At 41.0% G+C, this 26,428-nt stretch overlaps 2 protein-coding genes across 6 annotated transcripts in view; one reads left to right on the top strand and one right to left on the bottom strand.

The window, feature by feature from the left end:
• Positions 1-16,355, bottom strand: part of CLEC16A (C-type lectin domain containing 16A) — a 79,292-nt gene extending 62,937 nt beyond the window's left edge. For all 4 annotated transcript variants that reach the window (XM_063343501.1, XM_063343502.1, XM_063343504.1 and 1 more), the window contains exons 1-8: positions 16,139-16,355; positions 8,302-8,430; positions 7,006-7,139; positions 6,075-6,223; positions 5,300-5,405; positions 3,610-3,733; positions 2,516-2,690; positions 875-928 (exon numbers count right to left, since the gene is read on the bottom strand). In XM_063343501.1, the coding sequence (XP_063199571.1) occupies positions 875-928; positions 2,516-2,690; positions 3,610-3,733; positions 5,300-5,405; positions 6,075-6,223; positions 7,006-7,139; positions 8,302-8,430; positions 16,139-16,218 (951 nt within the window). In that variant the 5' untranslated portion in view covers positions 16,219-16,355. The remainder of the gene's footprint in view (positions 1-874; positions 929-2,515; positions 2,691-3,609; positions 3,734-5,299; positions 5,406-6,074; positions 6,224-7,005; positions 7,140-8,301; positions 8,431-16,138) is intronic.
• A 1,557-nt stretch (positions 16,356-17,912) lies between these two features.
• On the top strand, positions 17,913-26,428 carry DEXI (Dexi homolog). Of its 2 annotated transcripts, none has more exons than XR_010072297.1 (2): positions 17,913-18,945; positions 25,788-26,428. XR_010072297.1 is itself a non-coding variant. In XM_063344384.1 (2 exons), exons 1-2 carry the CDS (start codon positions 18,442-18,444, stop codon positions 25,813-25,815), a joined length of 297 nt encoding a protein of 98 aa, XP_063200454.1. In that variant the 5' UTR covers positions 17,913-18,441; the 3' UTR covers positions 25,816-26,428. The 2 variants fall into 2 exon arrangements, 1 of the variants encoding a protein (XP_063200454.1); XM_063344384.1 differs by having other exon boundaries at positions 17,913-18,710.

Genomic DNA, 26,428 nt, shown 5'->3' with positions numbered 1-26,428 from the left:
AGACCATAATAAAATGACTAATGTAAAATCATAAATAAAAAAAAATATCTATGAATACATGTAAAAACTATTTTTGGAGAATATAATTTAAAAGAACTGATCTCATACAATGCACCGAAGACTACGGGGAGAAAAGATTATTTTTCTCTACAAAAAACCCCTAAAATAATCCATGGTAAAACTGTCTTCATTTGAAAATAAGTTCCAGAAAGAAAAGGACATAGGACTGGTAAGAATAAGAAATAAGTACTTAATTATAGATTTAAGATATAGGCACAATGAAATTAAAATTTTGAGAAAGTTTGAGTTTTTGGTGGTGATGGGTTTTTTTGGGTTTGGTTGGTTGGGGTTTTTTTGGGGGGGGGGGGAGGGGGGGTGTTGGTTTGGTTTTTGGTTTTGTTGGTTTTTTTGTTTTGTTTTTTTTAACAATCAAACAAAACATGAGATCATTGCTCCCTCTACATTTCAAAAAGGAAAATTCAAAATTGGAATCTTCCATAGCTTAGGTGGACTATACATCATCTATCTAAATTTCACCTGCAATTTTACTAAATTCTGTCCTAGCAAGTTGCATGGCTCTACTATGCACCATTTGTTAGGTGGTGTACATAAACTATAAATGCTCTAAAGGCTACCCTTTATTCTATTTTTCTATTATTCTATTAATTCAAGTAAAAAGCTATTTGGTCTGTCCATAAAAGGACAAATTATCTTGCCTTTTTTTTTTCTAATGGAAAACTAATAGGTTTAAAACTTTGTTTGCCAAATTGTTTTTCATAGCTCTGCTAAAATAGACGAAAATAAAGTAATTTATAAATCATAACACTACTGCAAAACACGTCCTGAAATAGGATAAAATACTTAAAATACTTACTTGAGAAAGAAGATAGAGAGAAACTTGGAAACTTATTTTTGGACGCTCTCCACCCTACAGAAAAAAAAAGTTATGAAAAATGCTGATTTATTCATACAAAGTTAAAGCATTTACACTGTTTAATATTTTATTTAGAACAAAACTTTTCATATTGTATTGTTTCATATTCTGATACAGAATGTTCAGAAAGCTTCGTGCTCTTTAACATTCACTTCTTGTAAACTATTTGAAATGAAGACTCTCCAAATAAGCATATCCCTTACTCTACAAACTTTAAAAATGGCTATTGCTTACTGTCTTCCACAGTCACTTTGCTAACTTAAACAGATGAGTATCTGAGAAGTATGTTGGTTTTCACTATGCTACTATTCCTTCAAAAAGTAATTCTCACTTAACATTTATTAAAGTCTGCTCTGAAAATTAGCTATTCAGAAGCAATGAAATACTACCCACATAATAAAAAACATTCTTGACAGATGCTTCTCTAAATCAAGTAAGTCACATCAGACAAAAGTATTTTAAGTATAACTTGACCACAACAGTGCTAAATTTATATACCAGTAGTAATGAAAATGTTCTGCAAAATAAATCAGTGATACTTTAAAAACTATCACCAAATAAATTAATCAGTTATCTCAGGAGGTAAGAGCAGCCCAATCTTATGATCACAAGTATCTCTGACATCGTGACAACACATATGCCTGAAAACAGGAGGAAAAGCAGATTTTTGTACACGCAAAAGTAGAAAGAGTTAGAATAGCTGAAATGAAAGTAAAAGTCAGCAAGTCTGCTTCACCCTATTTCAATGGCAACACAAAAAGCTGATGGTTATTCAATCTTCAGTGCACATGCAATATACTGAATTCATTAACTTGCAGTAAACCTGACCTTTAGTTAATGAAAGTATGCTTAAATTGACAAAGCATTGTGTATCTTAAGAACAAACACCACTACAGAAAATTTAAGAAGGGAGAAGGGAGGCAGAAAAAAACAAAAAAAAAAAAGAAAAAACAGGACAGTAATTTTTATTTTTTAAGACAAGGGAATACAGGAACCTACACAGGTTTTAAAAGAACAGTTTCTATTTCATTAAAAATCAACTGTCCGCTAAATGTAAAGGCTATGCTTTAAAAATAAATTCAACTATATTACATTCAAACACAACTTACCTGCACATAGAAGAACCAAGTATCAAAACCAAAAGTTTATATTTTCTACCTGAAGTGGATTTTTACATCATGGAAAATTTGCACGTATACTGGGAAAAGGTACTATAATCTGCTTTTGCCAGGAGAAAAGTTACCATATCAGAAAAGGAAATCACACACCTCCCAGTGTCAGGGAAACGTGAACCCTTTTCTGGATTTGCAGCTCTTCTCATCTCCACCACTATTATTAGCATTTAACAACCATGTCGTCCAAAACAGTATTTGTTTGGTGAATAAAGTTTCACCTATTCTAAACTTAAATTCTGTTTCTGGGTACTTCCCCTACAGTTACCTTATTTAAGCTGCTTAATGTAAAACATACAAACATAGATATTGACAGTACTAGCCCTATAACACCCGCTGAACAAATCACTACGCATACTGAAAGCAAGTAATACCTTTAAAACTCAATTGTTTGCAGGTATTAGCTTACCTTATCTTGATTTACTAATGAATACACATAGAGGGGAAGAAAGAGCCTATTAAGTAGGTGGTCTGTCAGCACATCATTTAGAAATTCACAATTAATGATAAGGATATCATTAAGGTAATGTAAATGATCAAGATGTTCTGCTACCAGGTCACTCAGTTTGCCTCTATTTCTGTGCCTGAAAAAGAGAACAGAAAGAAGGTATCAGATATAATCATTGTCTAAGTCTTAAAACCTTAAGAAAAGAATTATTGTGCCTTCCCTTCCACAGATTATCTCATGCAGATCGACTGACTAAAGATGATGTTTTCCGTCAAGTCAACTAATGCGGCTAGCAAACAGTATTCAGGCTTGTATGTGCTTTAGGATGCACATATCAAGTTTTTCCCCCGAGTTTTCAGAAGCAATATTTTTACAAAACTTCTTTTCACTGTCAGAGTCTTTTTACAAGCCAGCCATAAAAACCAGTAAATTTGTTTCCAAAAATAAAAGAAGAAATCTATCTTGTATCTAACTTCTTCACTTTAAGAAGGCAAGAAACAGCTGCCCATTCTAAGGTGGGAGCGGGACGACAAACCAAGAATAACCTGAATCAACAAAATATTTCTGTAATTGACAGTGGAATACTACACAGGAATTTCAGGTCTGGCAGTTCTGATATGAAATAAAGTTCCCCTTTCCAGTTTAAATTTTTTCCCTAGAATCTTTTCAAAAATCTGTTCTACTGAGATGATAAACAGGATATACAGAAAAGGAACATCAAAAAGACAAAGTTAATATGATTGAGAAGCACAAAATCCCTTTTGTGTCTTCTGGATAGCTACCAAATTCAGCAGAATTAAAACAAAGACGAAGAAAAAGAATGTTGCCAAACACTAATTTACTTGTACAAATATTAGCACAGATAGGGCACACAGCACTAACTACTATTAACTCAAAGAATCACCAAAAAACTTTGTGATAATGAAAAGCTTGAACTGTCTACAACGGAACGTATTCAGAAACTAACTTAACTGAACTATGTAAACAAAATAAGGAGAGTATCAACATCTGGGAAAAGCGTGTCTATTCAATACCCAGCATTTGTAAAAGCTTACTCTTCATCAGTCTGCACACAGTTATCCAGTTCTATCACGTGGCTTCCAATAAACCAAACGAGGTTGGAGAAATAAGGGACAGCAGTTTTATCTCTAATGTAATGCAGCATAGGTTGGTTGTCCACTAAAGAGAAATTGTTAAGAAGAAAAAATCAGTTGCCAATTTTTTAAAATTAATTTTTAAGAAATACAACAAAGTATCTTCTGAGTTTTGATTACATGCTAGCTTTTGATATGAGTATATACCTAACATGATCTTATGCATGAAATGGACATCTACAAAAGTGTCATATCAATTCTTAACTGGCTTGAATGAGCCTAATATTGATATATTTACATAGATCTGAAAATTAAAAAATCTAGTGGAATTCAGAAAGGTTTTTTTAGGACATTCTTTATTAAAAAGAAGAGAAAAAAAAGCGTAAGAACAAAGCAGTAATACTGAAAGTCAAGCTAGTTAGACTTACATGACACTGCATTAAGGAACACAGGAATCATCAGTGAAGGAAGGGCAAAAGAAACAGACAACAGTTAACAGGATTAGGAACCGGGATAGCGACATCCTCCAAAAGGGTTTAAAAAGCTAAAGCACAAAGCATCTAAACTAAAAGATACAGGGTAGGTGTTAGATCAGAATATATGCAAATGGATAGTAAATAAATTATGAAACCTGAACGTCCGAGCTGCGTTTTTTCTACTCTAACCTTTATATCACTACAACATTCAATGAAAATTCCAGACAAGTACATGCCCTGCATGACCATATTCCACAATACATACTACCTTACAGCACACTGATTTCAGAGGTAGAAATTCTGAATGCACACCGATTTTTCTACAGAGATCTCTGATATTTTCAGTTTATTACAGATTGTATAGACCCCAAGAAAAATTTAGGGGGAAGTGACTTTTAGACATTGTCTAGTCCAAACCCATTCTCAAAGTAGCACTAATGTCAAAGTTCAACCAGGTTGCCACAGGCCTCATTGAGTTTTGAAGATCTCAAACAATACAGATTCCTCAGTTTCTCTGGAAAACTTGTTGCAGTGCTTAAATATTCTCACAGTGAAGTTTTGGGTTTTTTTCTTATATCCTACTGGCATATCCGGTACAGGAATTTGCAACTGCAGTCTCCTGGCCTTCACTGGTCATCTCTGGGAATGGTCTAGCTCTTCTTTAGACTGGCGTGACCTAGGAGCTCTATGGTTATATTCTAATGCACTCCAAATCCAAAAAGAAGTGATGTAGCCAGCAAGGTTACTGCTTCATATATTATAAAGCTCAAGTTCATAAATAAAATATACTTGATATTCTTAAAGCACTTATTTTGGGGGGTTTGGCTTTTTTATTTGCTTGGTTTTTTTAAATACAGTCACATTCTGATCTCTGTTGGAAAGGACACTAAAGTTCCTTTTGTACTCTTGTGTTCCTTGATACTCTTTTGGTTTTTTTTAAACCAGTTTCACCTGTGAGGAAACAGTACTATTTACAATACTGTAAACGTACATATTGTACGTTTGGGGTTCTGTTTCATAAAAAACCAAAATGTATATCTGAAGCATGTCAACATGCTAAGCTTTCCAATCTCATAAAACAGACAGAAAACCCTTAAATGTAAATAACTGAAAATTAAAGTACAATGAAACAAGCATTTTGTACACATGCATTTTTTAATACATAAAAAGCATACCTTTGTAGACATTTAAAGTTATAGTCCTAACAGCAATCCTGACCATGCTTTCTGGGTGGTTAAAAAATTTAATAGCTTCAGTGTACAAAGCGAAGTCATTAGTGTGCTGTAACAAGAGGAAAGAAAGTATTTATGAATTAACCAAAACACGTACAGAGTATTTGTTGAAATTCTGTACAAAAATTGTTTTCCATGTATTACTCTTTTTACCTTCTACTTAAGTAATCGAAATTTTACAATGCACAGTCAGCTGCGTTTGTAGCTCTGCATTAAAATAAACTGCTTTAAGCATCAGAGCTTTCCATGTTAACGCTGCACATATTCAGTGCTTTAATGCCCTCTTCTGGCAAGAAGTGGAATGGAGCGAGAAAAACCCATTTCAACTTTGGCCTTTGATTACTCAGGCTTCCTAGACTTTGACTAAGCCTCTTAGAACCAAATGGTGCAACAGAAAAGATCCTGTTTATAAAAGCACAAGATCACAAGGCATAAACAAGTTGAATTCTCAGGAAAGCAGACTTCAGAACTACTGAAGCAGTCCAACACAACACTAACTTCCAGAGTTTGATCTTACTATAGTTGTATGAGGACAAAACCTTCTTAATCATGCTTTTGTAGAGATTCCCACAATGAATTCTCAATCACTGATATTACTGCTATAAAAATAAATGCAGGACATGCTGAGACAAGAGACTAAATAGAATATGTGCCAAATCGCTATCAATTTCTAATTAAAGTTCTCTTATCATTATATTGCAACTCTTTCTTCACCTACCTCATTATAAAAGAAATGTACAGTATGATTGTTGAGTTTCAGAGAAAGAGTTTTCAAAAATGATATGTAATATGCCATGATCTCCTCATCAGAAAAGTCAAATTTGTGGACAATAATAGAATTTACATAGTTATTAGACAGCAGGTAGTCTGAAAAATAAGAGACATTACACAGGTTAACAGAAAGAAAAAAATCATGCTAACTAGCTGTATTTAAAGTACCAGCTAACAACAAACCACCTGATGCTTGAAGATACCAATTTTTAGACAAACAACTCAAGTGATGGCTTCAAGTGGTAACATGAGGAAATTGTTCCCTACAAAGGTCTTTGCTCCCAAGAACAAGACAACTGAGAATACACTTCAATTTATATAGGCTTGGCAGATAATAAATAACACTTTTAAAGTCCTCTCTTATCCTCCCAAAGTCATAAAATCTCAAAGGCTTGTATATGACTTTCTCTTCATGGAGAAAGGAGAGTTGTGGAATACTTTAAACTAACCATTAATTCTCCATCCTCTTTATACGTTTCTAAAAACCTTGAAGTAAACGCAAGTGGCTAAATGCCAGCCCCAATGATGTCAGAACACTTCCAGTACAAATGAGACAAGAGTTCTACTGCACAATCTGTGGCAGTGAGGCAAACATTTCAGATCACAACTAATTTGCTGACTTAAAGAACTCCTTGAAATATGCAAATAAGTGTCTCAGTAGTACCAGACAACTACTCTGGTACTACTGAAAATTTACATTAAAAGGTATTTTGGAGTCAAATTACATTGTATTTTCAGTAGTGTTCAATTAAAAAGATTGTTAGGAATTCACATAGTTCTTCTGTGAAGGGGCACTAGGACTAAATTTCATTAAATGAAAGGGAATTCAATCAAATCTTGATCACTGAATCCTAAGCAGTTTAAAAGTGTGCCCTTACACAGCGATGTTTCATGACTGATGTTCTCAAAAAGGATGTTCAGAGTCTGCAGAAGCTGTACACACACGTAACGACCGGACTTCTGACGCAAGATGTTCAAAAAGAAAACAAACATATTCTTCTCCAAGAAAAAGCTGAAATAAAATAGAGGTGTCATTAAGTCAGCTGCTCTATTTAACAGCAACATAATTTTACTAGGATCAGGGACAATTCTAGGCAAGTTTGACAAACAGCATGTTTTACATTTATGAAGAATTATGTTGCAAAGTTTTATCTATATAACAGAAGAATATCTTCCAAAAAGCTTAAATACTAACAAGGGTGCTTAAACACTGGTTTTGATCCACTTTAATTATTTTTTTTTCCACACCAGAAGCAAGCATTTCGTGTTTTATTATACAATTCAAACAGAATTGAATGCTTGCAGCGTTTTTAAACCAGAAATGCGTGCAATTTAAAGAGAACAGTGTGGACTTTTTCCTACCAGGACATGACAAATACATATCTATGAATTTTTTTTTTTATATTAACTGCAGAAAAAACTCATTCCTGAAATTCTCTCAAGCAGAGAAGACAGTAAGGAATGTGATGGAGTTACAGTATAGATATGAGTAATAAGTTAATTTTCTTACTCCACATCATAACCCAATCATATTGAAATAATCTTGTAAAAATAAACTGAACCACTCCCTAAATAAGTAATTAAAAATACCAAATACCTTAAGCTTTACTTATCTCGATCACAAATTGCCTTTATAAAAGAGCTAATGTCTCGAAGGAAACAGCCAAGCAAAGGCATTAATACAGTCAGATTTGCAACTGTGAATATTTGTTTTGAAGTTCATTTTCCTATCACATTATTTTATGAGGATTAAAATATCATCTCAACAAAACCTCTAAATTTCATAGCTAGAATAAGATATGTATTTGTACTATTTTATAGAAACTGAGGTCAACAAATTAAAGTCATATGATACTAATAGACATACTGAGTAAATCTGGGCCCTAAAATAGGTTAGATTTTGTGTTTGTATCAAAGATTTGAGAGTCAAACAAAAGTCTTACATGAAAGGGGCTCTGGACTTGGAACACTTTTTTTTGTTAACAAAAGCAAATTCTGTTTCTTTGTATGACAAGCATATGATCCTGCTTACCTGTCTGCTACAGGACATAGCTTTCTACTTATTTTCATGAAATAGAGTCTTGGAAGAGTTAACCTTTTCAACTAGATGTCTATGCAAATCTAATCATTCTTCAAAAACAAAACCAGAGTCAAAATTGCTTCTAAGTACTTACTCAAATACCGAGCTGTCATTCTGATCGCCCCATATAAGGATCTCTGTTATAGAACGAATAGTCTCTACCAGCAGGTTGCGGTTGTGATCTGTTACTGTCGTATTTTTAGTCAAAACATGATACATGTACCTAAAAGAAAAAATAATTACAAGTAATATACTATCCTGACACTTTCATGTGCACCATGTTTGTCTTTAGTAACTGTAATTTAATGTAGACACACACACTATGTCTTATCATTGTACAATTTTAAAATCCTGAAGTTTCCTTTTAAAAATGATGCAGAGAGAAGAGTAATTGTTAAACAGAAAACATGACAAAAAAACAAATGCGCAACTATCCAGGTGAGTTATGAATGCTTATGCATATGTTAACAAAGGACTAGAAACTATGTAACTGTTGTCCCATGGTGCTTCTTATGGCAACGAAGTGAATTTCTTTGGAAGTATATTAAAGGAGTGATGAGCAAGAAAAAGGAGAAACAGAAGCAGCAAGTAAGCATGGTAAGCATGCAGTAGCCGATACGGGTAATTCTGGCAAGAGACATGCAGATTTAAGTAGAAAAGTTAGATCCCTTCTCCTGTCTGCAGAAACACTGCACAGACTCACGTCAATTTGGTGGTTACTCATCAGGACTGTCAAAGACTACTCATTCATCTTGGCAAAGCTTAACCATCAGGTTTCTGGCCCTTCAAGCATAGAAGTACTGATCAGAAAGGTGGCAAATTCTGGCTTTACCATCTCAAAGGGCAAGATTTTAAGGCTGTCTGGTGAAGTTTAAAAATATGTCTATGTTACGACAGGTGACCAGAAGCTAAATAAAATTTGAAAGGCTTGTATTGTAAATCTCAGATTTTACTCAGTCAAGGAAGCACCTTTCTCCCCCGCAAACCCTGCAAATAAAATGTTACATCAAAGATTACTTCCCAATTAAAGCACAAGAATTACCACTGCTTTTTTCCCTCTAGTGTGGAGGTTTTTTAATTTTTTTTTATTTTGCTTTTACATAGTAATAAAGAAAAGGGATGGATGCAAGAAAGTAAGTAAATAAAAAATATAATCAGAGAAATTTCATGTCATTTTAAAACTGCAAGAGTTTAGATTACTTAACACAGATCATATGTTGCTATACTGCAATCTACTGAAAACCAGGCATAATACCCAAGTGTTCAGGATTATCTGAGCAATATACTCATAAGTGTTTGGGAAGAAAGACAGATTTTCCATACTATCAACCCTCCCATGAAAAGTGGAGTTAATCAAAACTCTCAGGGTCTATTTTTGGGAAAACAGCCTGCGTGTCCTGACTCTGGGGCAGCCTACCATTATTGATTTGGATTCCATGAAAGTTTGTTCAGTGACTCAGGTTGAAATTTTAGGAATCTTATTAGTGTGATGCAGGTGTTGAGAAGTCCAGGAAGCCAATTTTTAAGCAACAGACCCAAAGACCTCAGGCAGCTATTAAGTAAAAGACAAAAATACCAATTTTGCCAAGCTACTGTAGGTTTCCAGAAAACACTGCACATTTCTAAAACAAAATTTTGGGGTGTCTGCTTTAAACTAAGTTTCAGAAGTTTAGATCAATAACAGACTTGAAATCACATTTCAAAAAAACAGTATTCCTATCAATTTTATCCACACTAAGAAACTGAATCACGGCACAGGGCAAACATGCAGCTGGAGACTAAAATGCCATTTAACTGCACCCACATAACAGGCTGTTCCAACTATTTATCAGACTTATGAAGACAAAACAAGATGTTACCAAGTTTCAGAACCTTTTTCATGCTTGAATTCAATTTAAAAAATAAAAAAGTTTTATCATATTTGCAGTTTACTTCAGATTTGCAAAATTTGTTTTGGGGAATCATCTTCAACCACTGAGCTCAGCTAGCCAGAACTTCACAGGACTCACTGCAAGACATAGCCCGTCCTCATAAGCCATGCAGGAAACAGAAGTTTCTTATGCTGTTATGGTAAAACGCTATATGCTTGCTGATCTTGATACTGCTTAATCATCAAACAACAATAGTACTGTGTCAAGTACTGCACAAGGACACCAAGAGATAAACAGCTCTCAGAAGCTCACAGTTTTAACAAACTTGATACACTGCACGCTCCCTTCCCTCCTCCCCAAAATCAGCAATGTGAACATCATATTAAGGTTAACCTAACGGACAGCAGAGGAAAGAGGAAGAAAGAGGGAAGAGATGGCAGGAGGTGGAAAAAGATCAGCTTTTCATACTCTAATACTCCTCAGTAAAAAGTTTTCTCTCCCTCTTCATGCTGCTTTTTCCCCCCTCATAAATCAGTACTAATTTCCCAAATCCAGAATAGAAACTGCTCATGCTGAAACCATTCTAGGAAAAGTCGATTCATAGCCATCTCCTACAGTCAGAACCGGCTGGTCACGTGCTGTACCACAACAGAAGTCACTAATTAGCAAGTCAAAGAGCACCCTCAAATCCTCTTCAACTAATCTGAGGATCACAGTTCAAGATTGCTTCTACAGATACTGACGGCGTGATGGCTCACAGTGAAGATGTGAGAGTTCAAATCTGACCAACCAACTCCCAGGGCTTTCTAAAAGAGCACACTGCACACGAGCCCTGCAAAAACTTCCCATTGTGGCACTATATGTATTGTATTATCAGAACAGGCAACTAAAAGACAGAGCAAAAACTAAGTCACCCCTCTGAGCATGCATCAGTTAATGGAACAGTAAACAGATGGAGACAGAGGGCAATTAAATCAGAACAGTACTCACACAATCTGTATAGTAAGTATTTTTCCTGAGAGAGTTAGTTTGAAGAGAGTAATTAATACTACACTACTTCACATATTTTAGCCTATTTATTTGAAGTCTTATATAAATTATTGCACCTGTGAACTTACATTTCTCATTAATAAGTTACATTTTGCAAGCCTGGGAATAAAGTTTACTCCGATAGCAGAACTCTGGGAATGGGAAGCAGTGGGAAGAACTACATGCCATTACCTCATCTTGGGAGTCTATGGAACATAGAGCATTACAAATGCAAAAAACAAGAAACATTTAATAGTCAGGACTACATGAACTCCGAATTAATTTACTTAATATCAACATTACTGCAAAGTTCCTTGATTTGCTAGCACACCGATGCACTTAGAGAAAACCTGGGCTTCACTTTCAAGCTATTCCTTTATCCACTTACTTGAAAATGAATGAGAAAACATGCACATACCTGTTTCTCTTACCAGAGATGCAACATACTATACCATGAGAATACAAAGTATCACACAAAACCAGTATTTTTATATTTCCATAAATTCTTAAAGCCTACCTTTAAATGCTGATTACAAAGGGGTCAAGTTTGTGCTCCAAAATGCTAAACCCTCAAAGAGGGGGTTTTTGCCATCTCTGTCTCTTTATATCTGAAAATTGGGTTCAAACAAGGAAAAAATCTAACAAAAACCCACCATGCAGGAAGCGTTAAAGCACCTGACACCATCGAAATCGACAGGAGATTTTGCCAGCAACTTAACAGGACAAACAAAATTCTGAACATCTTTCTGGTAACAAACCATACCCAAAGGGATAACGTAACTCGTGAATATAGAAAATGTGTATTAATGACATTCCTACTTATTACTTACAAAAATACACTGAAACAGGTAAGAGTTTAGGAAGTCAAGTACCCAAATTAAGAAACCCCAGACTTAACCATAACATGCTTGCTTCTTCATGCTGCCTGTAACTATGTAATTACATATTGTTCTCATAGAGGAAACTCGATGTATAGCATGGACAGTACTTCAGGAAATGAATCATCTGTGAAACAAGTCTTCAACCATACATGTTATGGACACTGTGTCTGACCAAGTCATGAGAAATGTTCAGCACCCAACTCTAATGGTATAAAACCTTCTGTGCAATCAGTATGCAATTGAAGTAATACCTGTAGAAGCAACAACGGGAAACATACTTGAAGGTAACAACAGGGCTATGTAAAATACCTCTTAGAAAAATAGGAAAAAAATTTGCATCTAGGAACAAAGATCCTATGTTTAAGTTCCAAAGTCTTTCACTTTAGCAGGAACACCAGAGATATTATCAGATGAACGCTTCAGCAATGGTTAAGATATCACCACTTAAATACTGGCATAAATGACATAAATCCTCTTCATCCATTCCAATGCAAAGTCAAAGTTTGTAGACAGACAGGGAAAGAAGATACAGTTATCCTCTCAAGGAGATTTGACCATGCATCTCAGACTATCCAATATGAAAGACTTTTTGGTACTTTAACTATAGATCACAGTTCCTAAGGCGAGGAGCTGCAGAAGCAGGATACAGTGACTATCACAGTCAGCGGCTGGGGAGAACTGTAAGAAACCCTGACCCACACAAGAACGTCTGGCTTACGTGCAAAGGTAGGCCACAAAAGAAAGAAGAACACGCAGCTCATGAGAAAGCACTAATTTCAAGTTTGTGTAGCAAGACAGACTATTACCTAAAACAGCCTTGATGTATTTGCTTTTAGAACGGGAAGCATATAATAAGCAGAGCAGAGGACTATATGAAGGGAGGAAAAAAGGTCTCATTTTAAACATCTGGATGCCACCTTTAAGAAGTGGATTCTGGCCTTGTTTCAACAAGACAGAATCTCATGTAAAGATAAACAAGTCATTTAAGACAATTTTCACCAGTAATCACTAAAATTGTTCCTGTTTTGAGAATACTTAGGCTTTCTCCATTTATTAAGTTATTGACATTCCCTCAGCTACTAACCAAAAGGCACAAAAATATCATGTTCTCTGAAAAATAATAGTCAGAAGCGCACAGGCAGTGCATAGTACTATTTCATAGCCTCTCTAGATCACAATTCAGCAAGGTATTAGAAAGATGGATTAAATTTTAAGTGTTTTCACTAGACCAAGAGACTGTATCTAAACACTTGATACAAATAGCCTCAGGATTTTCCTTTAGGCAATCCATTCTACAGCATGTTTGAAGAAATAACTGAATAGTAACATTCCAAAAGCAAGCCTCAACCAAACTGCACTAAAGCTGAATGGGAAAGGAAGTTCCAGATCCAACACTCACTGACAAAAAGCTGCAACTGCCGCGGTATTACTAAACAGGTGTATTGTTTACAATTTAGACTAAACTCTACATTACCCATGTTAAAAAAATAAAAATATTCCCATAAGAATAGCCCAGGCTAATTTCACTCTTGTAACACAGCATAACATACCTTGTATAGGCTAAACTAACCTGTAATAGCGAGGATGGTGCGTTCTACTCAACACATTCATATAGAACACAACACGGGTTTCTGATGAGCTGAAAAGATGAGAATGCAGACAACTCACAAGATGGTGAGCTTAGCAAGACCAAGGTTCTTTTATGACCTCAAAGCAAAGGTTCTTTGCCCTTTTTTCTTCTGTGGCTTTACCCACTTCAACTGCTATCTTAGAAAAGTCCAAAATTTCACTTTACCAGTAGGTAGCAGCCTTTGCTGTTGACATCTAGATAGAAACTGAAATTCATACAGCCTAGCTAAACAAACAAATATACATAGTCTAAACAGACCAATGGTCTTGGCTTTACATACTACCATTATAGATTTCATAATTTAAAAAGTCACATGCAAAAAAAAGCAAACAAACTAAAGAGAGTATTTTAGTAGAGAACTATATACTTCATTTCTCAGTTAAGAAGTCAAGCACAAGCCACAACACTTATAGCCTAATTCCCCTTTGCTACAAATCAAACAGCATATTGCTTTTTCTACCCTCTCTGGCCATGAGAGAACATATGATCACGTTTTTCTTGCCAGAAAGATTCTAACATCCTAAATCCTCCCTCTTACCAGCCTCCGTATTCTAAATTTAAGCTCAGTTTCTTCAAATTTCATCATGCATCAGCATTATTGCTCTATCTTCAAGCGTAATATCAAAACCAGATAGACCTAAAGCTCCACTAGCGCTGAGTAAAACCCAGTGACTACCCCTTGTACGTTAAATAGAGTATTCCTATGTTTATGTCTGAGCATGACTTTTTCCCTTTTTCCTGCAACACCAGATCATGTTAACTTACTAGTCTGTCCTACCACGCTTTCAAAGTTACTTTCTACAGTGCTACTGCCCCATCGGTTTTGTATTTATGGACTTGATTTCCCTATCTTTGGTAAAAAGTTATGCACTTCAATTACTCTTGCTGGTTTTAAACATTTTTCCAGTTTAGAGACAAGGACCAGAATCCATAAGTCATCTTGATAAAGTAATTGCGAGATCCAAATCTTGTATAAGTGCATCCTGCTCATTACTGTCAGACTCCATTCACATCCTCCTTGTAATCTGACTAATCCTTGAAAACTACCAGCTACTTATTTCTCAACGAGCTATGTATTCACAGCGACTTAATTTAGAAAATGCTTTGCCTCTCAATGACCTCCTTTTCTTGTTCAGTAGAAAGAGAAGCTATAACAGTGGACCTCATTTTTCTCGCAATAGTGGAACCCTTAAAATGGAACAGAGAATTTAAAATTGTCTTATCCCTTGACATCCGTCCAACCCTCTGGCGGCAGAACTAGAAAAAACTATTTCACCTCCTGCAGTCAGCAGTAACCAAGGGTATCAGACTCCTGAGACTAAGGTTACAGATCTCAAGCTCAATGGCTTTGCTTTTGTGCCAGCTGCTGAGCCCTCATAGAATCTTCATGGTTGGAAAGGACCTTTGAGATCATCGAGTCCAACCATACACACACAAAAAAAAACCCAAACCCTACAATCTCTGCCACTAGAGCATGCCCTCATGTGCCAAATCTACACATTTCTTAAATACCTCTAGGGATGGTGACTCAACCACCTCCCTGGGCAGGCTGTTCCAGGGCCTGAACACTCTTTCAGTAAAGTAATTCTTCCTAATAACTAATCTAAACCTCCCCTGCCGCAACTTCAGACCATTTCCTCTGGTCCTGTCATTATTCACTTGGGAGAAGAGGCCAACACCCACCTCTCTCCAACCTCCTTTCAGGTAGTTGTAGAGGGCAATGAGGTCTCCCCTCAGCCTCCTCTTCTCCAAGCTAAACATGCTCAGCTCCCTCAGCCTCTCCTCATATGACTTGGTCCCCAGACCCCCCTCTAACCAGGGCAGACCCCCTGGACCTGCAAACCCACCATCCTGACTACCATGAATCACTGCTGACTACTAAGATACACACACACACGCTTCAAAAGGTTTATACTGTTTACAGGCTGGGACCAGGCTCCTCGCTTCCCTGTCTTAGGCACTATCAGGAAACAATCAAAGTTCTCTCTCAAGAGGAATGTTATATTTCTTGTATTTATCATCTCTTACACTCTACTGCACAGAAGGTGCCTGTGACATTATTTAAAATCAAACAAACACATATCACAGCCGCGAATGCGACATGACATCATGGAACTGTGACTGCCCTGAAGACATTTTGGGTCGAAGGGGCAGAAACGGGACAGATTTCCGCGAGCAGAACGCCAGCCCACCCCGCAGAGCCTCCTTGGCCGCTGGGGAATGGCTCCAGCAGCCCTCGCCTCAGGAGAGTTGCGCCGAAGGGCTCAGGCGAGGCGGGAGCGAGGGGCCGGGCAGCGTCGCCGGACGTGCCGCCTCCCTCCTCACGGCCCCGAGCCGCCCCGGCCCCGCTCTGAGGGAAATCCCTGCCCCGAGCGGCTCCGCAGACGGAGCCCGTCCGCCCCCCGCCCCGGCTCCTACCCTCCGAGTCTCCTCAGAACCGGGCAGGGCCGGCCGCAGCCCCGCTGCCCCCCCGGCTCCCTTCACGGCCGCCCCCGAGCCCGCGGCCGGCTCCGCGCTTACTTGAGGTGGTCCAAGGAGTGGATGCTGCGGGCGGCCTTCCCGTGCCCGCCGCCCACCCAGCTGCGGGAGCGGCCGAACATGCTGGCGGCGAACGGTGGCTACGGCCCAGCGGGGCTCTACGGCTTCATAGCCCCGCGCGGAAGGACGAGAGGGCGGGCGAGGGACGCCCGGGCGGGCGGGGAGCGAGCAGGAGCCCCCTCAGCGGCAGCCGCCGGCGCACAGCAGCGCCCAGGCGCACGCGCGGGCGGGGCACGCCGGGAAGCACCGTTCCGCGCCCCGCCCCTCCGGCGCCGTGCGGACTGCAGGTCCCAGAGGGCTGCGGGGCGGGGCGGGGCCCGAGCCCGAGCCCCAGCCCCTCAGCCCCCCGCCGGCGCTGGTGGCGGGCAGGCACTGGCACAGCATCTGTCATGGCCCGGCACCCGCAAGGAAACGGGAGAGTCCCCGGGGAGCCCGGCGTTTTCTCCTTTCCTGTCAGGATTCCCACAGGAAAGTGGAACTGCCGACCCTAAGCCGCCCGCCTCTGAGGGCCGCGCGTGGGCGGCGTCTCTCAGAGTCCCCCCAGTGAGGCTGCCGGGCAGGTGCCCGGCCGCCATGTCTGGGGACGAGAGTAGCAATGGCCTGCGGGACGCCCCGCACCTCCTGGAGCCATGGGGCTTGGCTCCGGGGTTTATTTAACTCATTCATAGAATTATTGAATAGTTTAGGATGGAAAGGACCTTAAAGATCGCCCAGTTCCAACCCCCCTGCCAGTGGGACACCTCCCACTAGACCAGGTTGCCCAGAGCCCTGTCCAACCTGGCCTTGAACACTTAGTTTCTTTATCCAATTAAAGCAAAAAATCTAAAACCAGATCAGGACAATCATCAATGATCCTGTCCTCTTTGTTTTACTTTAATTAAGTTAGTTTTTAAGTCGATTCAAAAATAAACACACCTCTTTCTTTGCAATTAGGAGTTACATCTTGTCAGATTGTGAGAAGACTGGTAAATTAGAAGAAGAGACTAAATTTAACAAAAAACAGCCTTTCAATGCGTGCATATACCTCCCAAATACATTGTAACTTGGCATAAAATCTGGCCCCCGCTGTTCCTCGTTGGCCTTTTGTAGCTCAGGCCGACGCGGCACTGGGGGGTCGGTTCTGGCCGGGCAGAACAGGAGCTGCGCGAGGCGGCCACGGGCACTCCGCTGAGACACTGCTCTTGCTGAGGTACATTTTCAATAAGTATTGCACGTTTAGTTTTGAATCGGCTAAAAAACTAACTTAATTAAAGCAGGACAAATAGAACAGGATCGCTGATGACTGTCCTGATCTGATTTTAGATTTTTTGCTTTAACAGGATGAAGAAACCTAAGTTGAAGTAAGAGCTACAGGGTTTGCCAGCCAGCATCGAAAAAAAAACGGAGTTTAAAATCATGCCCTTGATTATACTTTGATACAGGTAAAGCCTTGGTGCCACCCTCTCCCCCAAGTCAGAGGGCCCCAGGCCCGCTCGGCTGCTCCAGGAGGGCCCTGTTGGCCCGCGGGGGGACAGAATACGCCCCCGGGGCAGAGACGGACAAGGCCTGTCCCGCCGTTCCCTCCCCGGGCTGCCCTGGGGCTCGGGGAAGGCGCGGAGCGGGGCGGCGAGGGACGGAGACCGCAGCCGCCTCGCGTCCCCTCAGCGCGCCGCGGCCGCCCCCGGGCAGGCGGAGCGGGACGCGGCTGCCGGGGAAGGCGGCGGAGGCGCCGGCGCCCGTCACGGCGGGCTGCGAGGGGCCGCGGGGCGGTAAACGGCCGCGGCGTGCGGCGGGGCGGGGAGCGGCGGCGAGGAGGCGGGCGGGCAGAGGGGGTCCTGCCGCGCAGGCCGGGGCTGGCCGAGGGCGGCAGCTGCTCCGCCACAACGCGCCTGCGGACTCCTTCCGCAAAGTTTGCGGGCGGGAGGAGGAGGGGAGCCGCGGCGGGACTGCAGCAGCCGGGCTGGAGATGCCCCTGAGGAGCCTCCTGCCGACGGCGGGGCTGCGGCAGCGCCGCTGAAGCCCGCGCTGGCCGCCCGCCTTCCTCCGGGGAGGGACGGGACCGAGCCGGCCGCTCTGCGGCTGTGCCGCCTCCGCGCCCCGCGGGGCTCGCCTCTTCCCGGCTGCGGACCCGGCCCCGTCTCTGGGGTGTTGCCCTTCCCTGCCACCGGGGCTGCGGAGCGCGGTGCTGCGCCGCCGCTGCCGCCCGCTCGCCCACCTCCCCTCCCCGCGCCGGCCGGGCAGGTCGGTGCCCTCTGCGGCGCCCGGAGCCCCCGCCGCCGGAGCCCGCCGCAGCCCCGCACGGCTGCATGCCCGCCGCGGTCTCGGCACGTCTGGATTCGCTGGAGTCCTGGGCCTTCCATGCGCTGCTGGTGCTGCCCTATATGTTTTATTTGGGCTTGTTCTTTGTCAACGTGCTGATCCTGTACTATGCCTTCCTGATGGAGTACATCGTTCTCAATGTAGGCATCGTCTTCCTGCCCGAGGATATGGACCAGGCTCTGGTGGATCTGGGGGTGCTCTCCGACCCTGGCTCCGTGCTCTACGAGACGGACAGCGAGCTGGATGTCTTTGACGGGTACTTGGAGTGACGCCCCGGGGCGCTCCGAAGCGACTGCGGGCTGTCGCCGGGCCGGGCGTCCCGGCATGGCCGTGGCTCGGGGGCCGCCGCGGCCCCGCCATGCCCTCGCTGCGTCTCGGCTCCTTCTGCGCAGCATCTTCCCTTCCAAACGCCCCCCCCGCCCCGCTCCCCCGTGCCCGGGTCGCGCTGCCGCCGGGCAGAGCCGCGGACACGCAGGGGGCTCGCAAGGGAAGTAAGTCATTTCCTCGGGCCCCTCCGGGGCAGCGCGGCGCTCCCGGCGCCATCCCGCGGGGGCGGCGGCGGGGCCGGGGACAGCCCTCCCCGGGAGAGCCGGGGGGCCGGGAGCGGGCACTGCCCCGGGGACACGCACCGCCGCAGCGAGTAGAACGGGCGAGCCTTGCGGGCGGAGGGCCGGCGCCGGGCTGCTCGGGGGCGCTGAGCCCTGCCCGCCCCCCCGGGGGTTCCTCCCGCCCGGCAGAGCCCACCGCCGGCGGGGGACCCGCTCCGCCCCCGCTGCTGCGCGGCCGGGAGAACGCCTCTCCCTCGGGAGAATGCCTTGCCCTCAGGAGTAGTTTTCACAGGCGTGAGGCGCTGCAGCTGTGATGCGCGGTGTTATGTTTACAGCTGGTCAACAACTTCACTAACCCGGTCTTGAAAGCAGCTCTGAATCTAGAGGAACATCCAGGCTAATATTTGTTAAAATTCAGAGACCGTACTGGAGCTAGAAATGCATCTTAATCAGATGCCCTCTGAAACCTCTGTCTTGGATAACAAGAAACCTACTCGGCTCACCGTTTTCCTCACGTTAATCATAGCACGAGGGTTTGCTTGATCAATTTATTGTTGTTTTTTTGAGTGATACGAAAACTCTGGAAATGTAAGGTTTTAGCATTTTAAAACATTGAAATCGAATTGGGAAGAAAAATCACTATTTCTAGCTAGGACTTTCTGTGCCAAGTCTGTGTTAATGAAAACATTCACAGTTTAAATTAAAATGTGTTAGCAAATCTGCCAGTAGGACTTTTAGCAAAATATTGTCTGTAAATTTTAAAACCAGTTCAGGATACCTTTTATTTCCTATTTGAAATTATGGAAATAGGAAATTCTGTTGTAAGGTTACAAACATAACCTTGGTGAACATACTATACAAATACCACTTAACATCAAGCTATTTTAATCAGTCTTCTAATTTAAAAAAAAAACCAAACAAGCTTTTCCTGTAGTCCTTCATACAGGTTAAAACTATCTCCTAAATATTTCTATTCAGATTCGATATAAAGCAATAGTAGCTGATTTCAGTCAATAGTTTAGAAGGAAAAAATGGGAAATTTTGGTGTTGGAGTAACACTGATTACACAAACACAGCTGAACAAAGCTTGGTCAAAGGCACATGGGAGCATAACAAGTGTGCGTGTGGGGAACAGATCTTTGTTGCTCCTGAAGAAATTCCACTGCATATAGTTACTGCAAATGAAAGTGTCCATGCCAGCATTTGGTGGTCCATCCCAAGCAGCTGGATTCTGCTAGAACAGAAGGTCTGGAGCAGAACTAAACTCCCCATAAAACGCTCTTGGCTACTTTTGTGGTTGTCTCCTCCTCTCCCTTTTCTGCTGGGCAAGTAACACCCCTGGCTCTATATTCCAGGAGAGAAATTCATAAAAACTAATGGAAATTTAAGCAAAATCTTTGGTGCAAAAAGGCCTAGCCATTTTCTTCCCCAAAATACCTTTCCTCAAACCTCAAATCTTAATACTACAACACCGTCTAATACAGGGATTAAAAATATTTTTTTAATCACTTTTGTGCTGACTAGGATTTGTCACGATGAGTTGCATCTAATTTTCAGGAACACCTAAGGAGAAAAACTGACTTAGTTTTCCTCAGTGGATTTTTCCTACTACGTGAACACATAGTTTGATAGAGCGTAAGGTCTCAGCTCAGTTCTGTTCAGTGTTAGATAAATTGGCTTGTTAAAGTTTTCCCTCATATTGATAGGATAAGCTGCTCTGCAAACTTCTTGATATTCTAACTAGAAAACCATGTGTCACCTCCATATGTAGAAATGCAGAGGTCTTCGCAAAGCTCAGAAGTCTCAGTTTATATCCACCTTGAGCTAATGGAGCTTTGCACAGGTACCAGCTCTAGCCTTGATCCTTTAATTTGGAAGTTGTCATGTTAAACGGCGGTTTCCACTGATAATCAAATCAGAAATCCCTAAAGTTAGACTGATTATTAGAGAATAAAAAAATACTATTACTGTGCTTCATCTATTTATATATTTAATTATATTTATATATGCAGCAACCAGACCAAACATTGCATAATTATTGGCTACCAGGCAGAGAGAGTCAGCATGTCACCATGAAAAGGAATTTGTCTTAATATCCTGGTTACTGTTTTCTTCACTGTTCTGTGCTGTTGCTCCTCACCAGTTCCCTAGGAAGGCAGGCAGAAGAAGGCCCTAATTTGGAGCTGTGGCTTCTGCTTTGGGAGCAGAAGGCAGGCAGTGGAAGGGAAGATGGAAATGCCTTTGGTGCCTAGCCTGCAGCGAGCCGGGGTCTGTAGGAGCGTTAAGCCGTGCTCTCCATAGGCCTAGGATGGCAGCCCACCTGCCCCATTCACTTAGACCCAGAGGTGCTGAAGATTCACAAGATGCTGCAAGAAGAATAGTTCTCAGTTTTACCAGCAGAGATGAAAAATACATAGGCATACTCTTTGCATTAAATGTAAGAGGAGTGTTCTTCATGTGACTCACCAGTGATTACTGAGAACAGCTAAAAAGCTATGATTAGCCTTAGCTGAAACCTTGCCATGTGCTCCTTGCATTTAGAAGGCAATGCCTTGCACCCAGGAGGTGACTGGCGTGTATGACAGGGAAACAAAGCGGGAAAATCCCAAGAGGCGATTCTGCAAAATGTGGAAAGGCTAATTTAGATGTAAAAATAAAAGAGTGTGTGGATCAGAAAAGCTCTGTTCTCTCTTGCAGCAAAACCCTCACTTGAATAAACTCAATTATGGCCAGGTTTCTGAGCATGATTGGTGGCAGAGATTGAAGGTAGATAACTAAGCAGCTCAGAGAAGCTTCCTATCCTATTCAGATGCAGAAATCTGTCTGTGTAAACTGAGCAGAACTGAGCTTGCTCATGTCATCTACTTTTAGTGTGAGTGTGCCAGGTTCTGTATTATATTTGAAGTGCCCTGGAATAAGGTGATATGACTGTTCTCCTTGTACTTAAAATCAGATGTGACTCATCACGAAGTACTCTAATCAGAAAGAAAATGAGCAAAAGTAATCAATAATGAAAACTGAATAGGAATTACTGGATTTATTTAATCTTACAGTACAAGCATTACCTATATTTTTTCATCAAGGTGAATTATGAGGAACATCTTCAGTGAGCAGAATCCAGCACTCAAAAACTTATGACTCAGCACTTCTGCTGCATGCCAGCATCTAAATCCCGAATCAAAGAAATAGCTTCACTCACTAACTCATCAATATAGTGCCAATTAGAAATGCAGGCTCAGTGTCTATGAGAGACAGCATGGCCCAGTGGGGAGGGAAATACGCGTGCTGGACTCCTTCCTGTGTCTGCCACTGATGTCTTCTGTGAGCTTAACTCACTTGTGCCTCCGTTCCGGCTCTCTAAAACAGAGATGCCACATAAAGGAACAGATCAGAAAAATATCATCACTAACAGTGTTAAGACACACATAAATGCATCAGGATCCACCTCCTGACTTTCTCATTTTCAGCCTTTGAATCTTAAAAATAATGAGTGCAGTGATCTGTTACTTACTTTACCTTGCCATTTTTCACTATGCTCTTCCCTTATTTGTAGAAATCTCCAATCAGTTGGCTATTTTGTATGAGTTAGAGTAACAACAGGATTAAGAGCAATAGCTGTGATTTTTAGACCTGTGTTTTGAATTCTTACATGTTATTAAAATTAATAGAAGTTGAGTGCTCAAAGTCACCTGATAGCTCTGCTTTAAAGAGACTTTTGTACGCTGATGCTTAACAGGATTTCTATCCTAGATGGAAGGAAGACGAAATCGTGGTTAACTGATGAACTGTCCATTCAGACCGATTAACCACAGCCATGGACAGTCCCAAGTGATTTTCTACCAAATGCATTCATTTATATAATGCAAAGAGAGGAGACAGATTTTTAAAAGAAGTTTTCCAAAAGCGGCTGTTAATAACATGAATTAAAATGAGGCATAGAAAATTAAGAGATATTCAATTTAGGATAGAAATAGTTCAGGCCTGAGTATTTCATGTGTTAAAAGCTGCAGCCACAAATGATTTTAAAGAATAATTTAAAAAAATTCTATGGTTCTTCCCTACAAAAATGAAGCTTACTGTAATCAACTTGCTTCAATAGGTGGCAATAGCCAATTATCAGTTTTAAGCTGTCAAAGGAATTAAGAAACAAATCCCATTTAATTCTTCATGTTTGTTTCCTCTGGAGGAGGGGCAGAGTTCAGCTAGCAACTAGCAATCCTAAAATAGAAGAAAAAAATAATTTGTTTAGAGACATTTAGTTTGTATATTTGGCCCGTCCAACTCTTTGCATTTGTCCCCTCATAATGATTCTAGTTTATATGGAGTACAGCTGTCCAAAAAAATAAAATAGTATATGGAAGTGTCTAAATCTTACCATTTCTTCAGGGAAACTTTCAAATTGTCTTTCTTTTCCTAGTTGAGTTTTAGTACTTTGGCCACAAACTTGGGAAAAAAAATAGCTGAATAGTTTGAATGATGCTCTCTGAGGACACATGTTTCTAATATATGTGATAAAAAGGGTAAAGACTAATAGCAGCCATATATGGAAAGTAACAGTATAATGGAAAACGATGACATGCACTGAATGATCTATTGCTGGGTAAAGCTGTAGTTCAGTTAATAGACTTAAGGCTATACACTCTTTGAAGGGCCAGAATAAAAGAGCCGAGGCTTGCTCAGACAGCAAAGCCCAAATAGGCCATGAGATCTCAAACACTCTTGCAGAAAGTCAGGAAGCAGAACACAGACAATGTCAGGATGTGAAACAGTCACTATGTTTCCTTTGGTCAAGCCTGAATTGTGAAGAACAACTTCACAGACAGAATTAACAAAAATATCATAACCGAGTTTCTTCTAATGCTAGAGTTACACTACAATAGCCACACTGTTAAATTCTTACTGGTATCTTTTACGATATTGGAAGATTACAGTTCTGAGATTTTAAAAATATTACCTTTTCATTTTACTTTTTTTTAATTTTTGAAGTTTTCTGTTAAAAATGAGGTTCACATGAAATTTGAAGGACAGGCTTTTAATCAGCTGAATAGAAAGGCAAGACTGAATACCCTGGTCAATTGTATCATTCACACCCCATTTAATATCTGCCACTACAAATTACAGTCTTGCCCCAGCAGCCCTACAGCAGTATCTATCTGAAACTTCCATTAGACAGCTTTACGCTTTGCTTTGGAGGCCCAATACATTTTGCTGTGCTATTTTTAAGTCAGCCTAGAATTTGATCTACAATGCGGAATACTAACCATCTCCCTGAACTGCCTGCTGTAGGTCAGACTTTTTAGTTCAGCTTGGGAAGCGATCAGAGAAACATCAAATGAGTAACGTGTTAGAGCTGCTGTTTCCCCTTTTCTTGTTCTTAGTTTAAGAAGCAGGATTTTGAGCGTATGATTGCTGTTAGCAGGGTACTGTAGCTGATAGACATTTCTCAGAAATACCTCACTGGACACAAAAGCGCTTCTTGTCTCTGCCCTAGCATCTGCAGTAAGTGCCCCACAAGGACATATGAAATGTCGTGATGAGTCAGACCACGATCCCCCAGCCCCGTGTTCTGCCTCTGACGGGGCAGGGGATGCCCTCTGGGAGAGCAGATGACCCTGACCAAAATCTGCAGTCTGTTCTCTTCGGACTTTTCAGAATCCACAGTGGCAGAATGAGGGACATTAGAGGGCACATTGCTGCCCAGCCCTTTAGCAAATGTTTTCCAAACCCGCCACCTTTTGCCCACCCAGTGTTATGAAATCCTTCTGGAGTTCCCTGCTATCAGTACAGCATCTGAATACCTGACACAGCTTATTTTCTGCAGTCTTGAAGGTTTCTCTGTTCACTCTCTTTGCTGGGTCACTAATGGTGATGTTGAATCAAAACTGGTCCCTGGTATAACCTGCTACTGACTTCTTTCCTACCAAGCCTTATTCTTTGCTTCCAGTCTTTTAATCTGCTTTCAGTCCATAGAAGAACCAGTGCTCAGCACCTTCATAATCCACAGCTCTGGTTCTACTTAGAGAAGGCTTGTCAGGTCTTGTGTTTACCTCTGATGATAGTAAAAAATGACCTTTTAATAGCTGTTGGATACTTTGAGCCCGTCAAGGCAAATTAGATAAAGTGAGATAAAGCAATATAACAGTAATTTATTCTTGTCAGTAAGACCAAGAAGTTAGCCAAACATGTTATTTAACTCCGTAACTACTTACCGGTGGATCCGAAATGCTTTGAACAAAGTAACTCTAAAGAAAAAGAGACCAAATCAGAGGCTATGTCAAATGTAGACAATACATAATTAACATGATTACACAAAAAATAACAACAGTCTATTGAACAGTACCTGGTTAAGAAAATGTAGCCAGTTCAAAAATCAGTATTAATAGGTAGTTCTAGTGATAAAAAACCTAGCATAAAATAGGCTACGCCACTGTATGCCATGGCTGGTTGTACTCTCTTAAGAGCAACCTCTACTAATTGACCTGATGGACTGTGGCTGACAGCTTGTTCTCATACCTGTCACACCATCTTCATGCCTCTGTTCAAATTACACTGACTAGTGTGCTCTGACATTACAGAAACTGTTACCTTGATTTCTCTGAAATGTTGTTCAGGCCTTTACTTCTCAAAGAATTATCATCTATAGTCACAAAAGGTTTTGATTTTTTTTTTGTTTTTGTTTTTAAAGAAGTCAATGACATGGTGCTATATCTAACACACACAGTGACTTCTCTCTTCATTTTAGGTCTAGAGAGTTACTCTGTATTTATGTGTTCTCTTTTAAACAGATTCATTAAACACCTGAATGGATTATGACCAGGTTAATGGATCAAGTGATGGAAAGAAACTATACTCTGAAATGTAGAGATGAAAAGATGGACAAGGGGACAACAAGAAGAGTTGTCATCAGACCTTGTCGGTTGTGACTTTTCTCCATGGTCATTGCCTCTTGAGTGTGCACTAACTGCAGTGATTCATGCACCGCACTGGGCTTCCATAGGTAATTCTGGGATGGACTACATGAACAAATAATATAAGCTATGTTCTATTATAACAGAAAATCAAGATGTTACTCAGATTTGATAAACTTTTGAATAAATAACATGTCACCCAAATGGACACGCTCTACATACTGCTTAAGCAAGTTTTACAACCACACATTGAAAACCCTACCAGCCAGTAGTTCACAGACAGTACTCTCTCAGGGGAAAATATGCAGGAGTGACTGCAAGGAGGTTCTCTTCAGGGCAGTTTACGGCAAGAACTGTGCTAGTAAGATATTTTATTTAAATTGTGAGTTTTGAAATAGATCAGAGAGTAAATTTTATATAAGTCAGGTGGATTCATTATTTATCACAAGATACTTTGCAGATTGTTTCAGCTCATATTCTTATGTACAGATGTGAAAGCAATGCAATAAAGACTGACC

This window comes from Chroicocephalus ridibundus, chromosome 8 (genome assembly GCF_963924245.1).
Source record: "Chroicocephalus ridibundus chromosome 8, bChrRid1.1, whole genome shotgun sequence".
NCBI lineage: Eukaryota > Metazoa > Chordata > Aves > Charadriiformes > Laridae > Chroicocephalus > Chroicocephalus ridibundus.
This window is presented reverse-complemented; position numbering and strand designations above follow the sequence as displayed.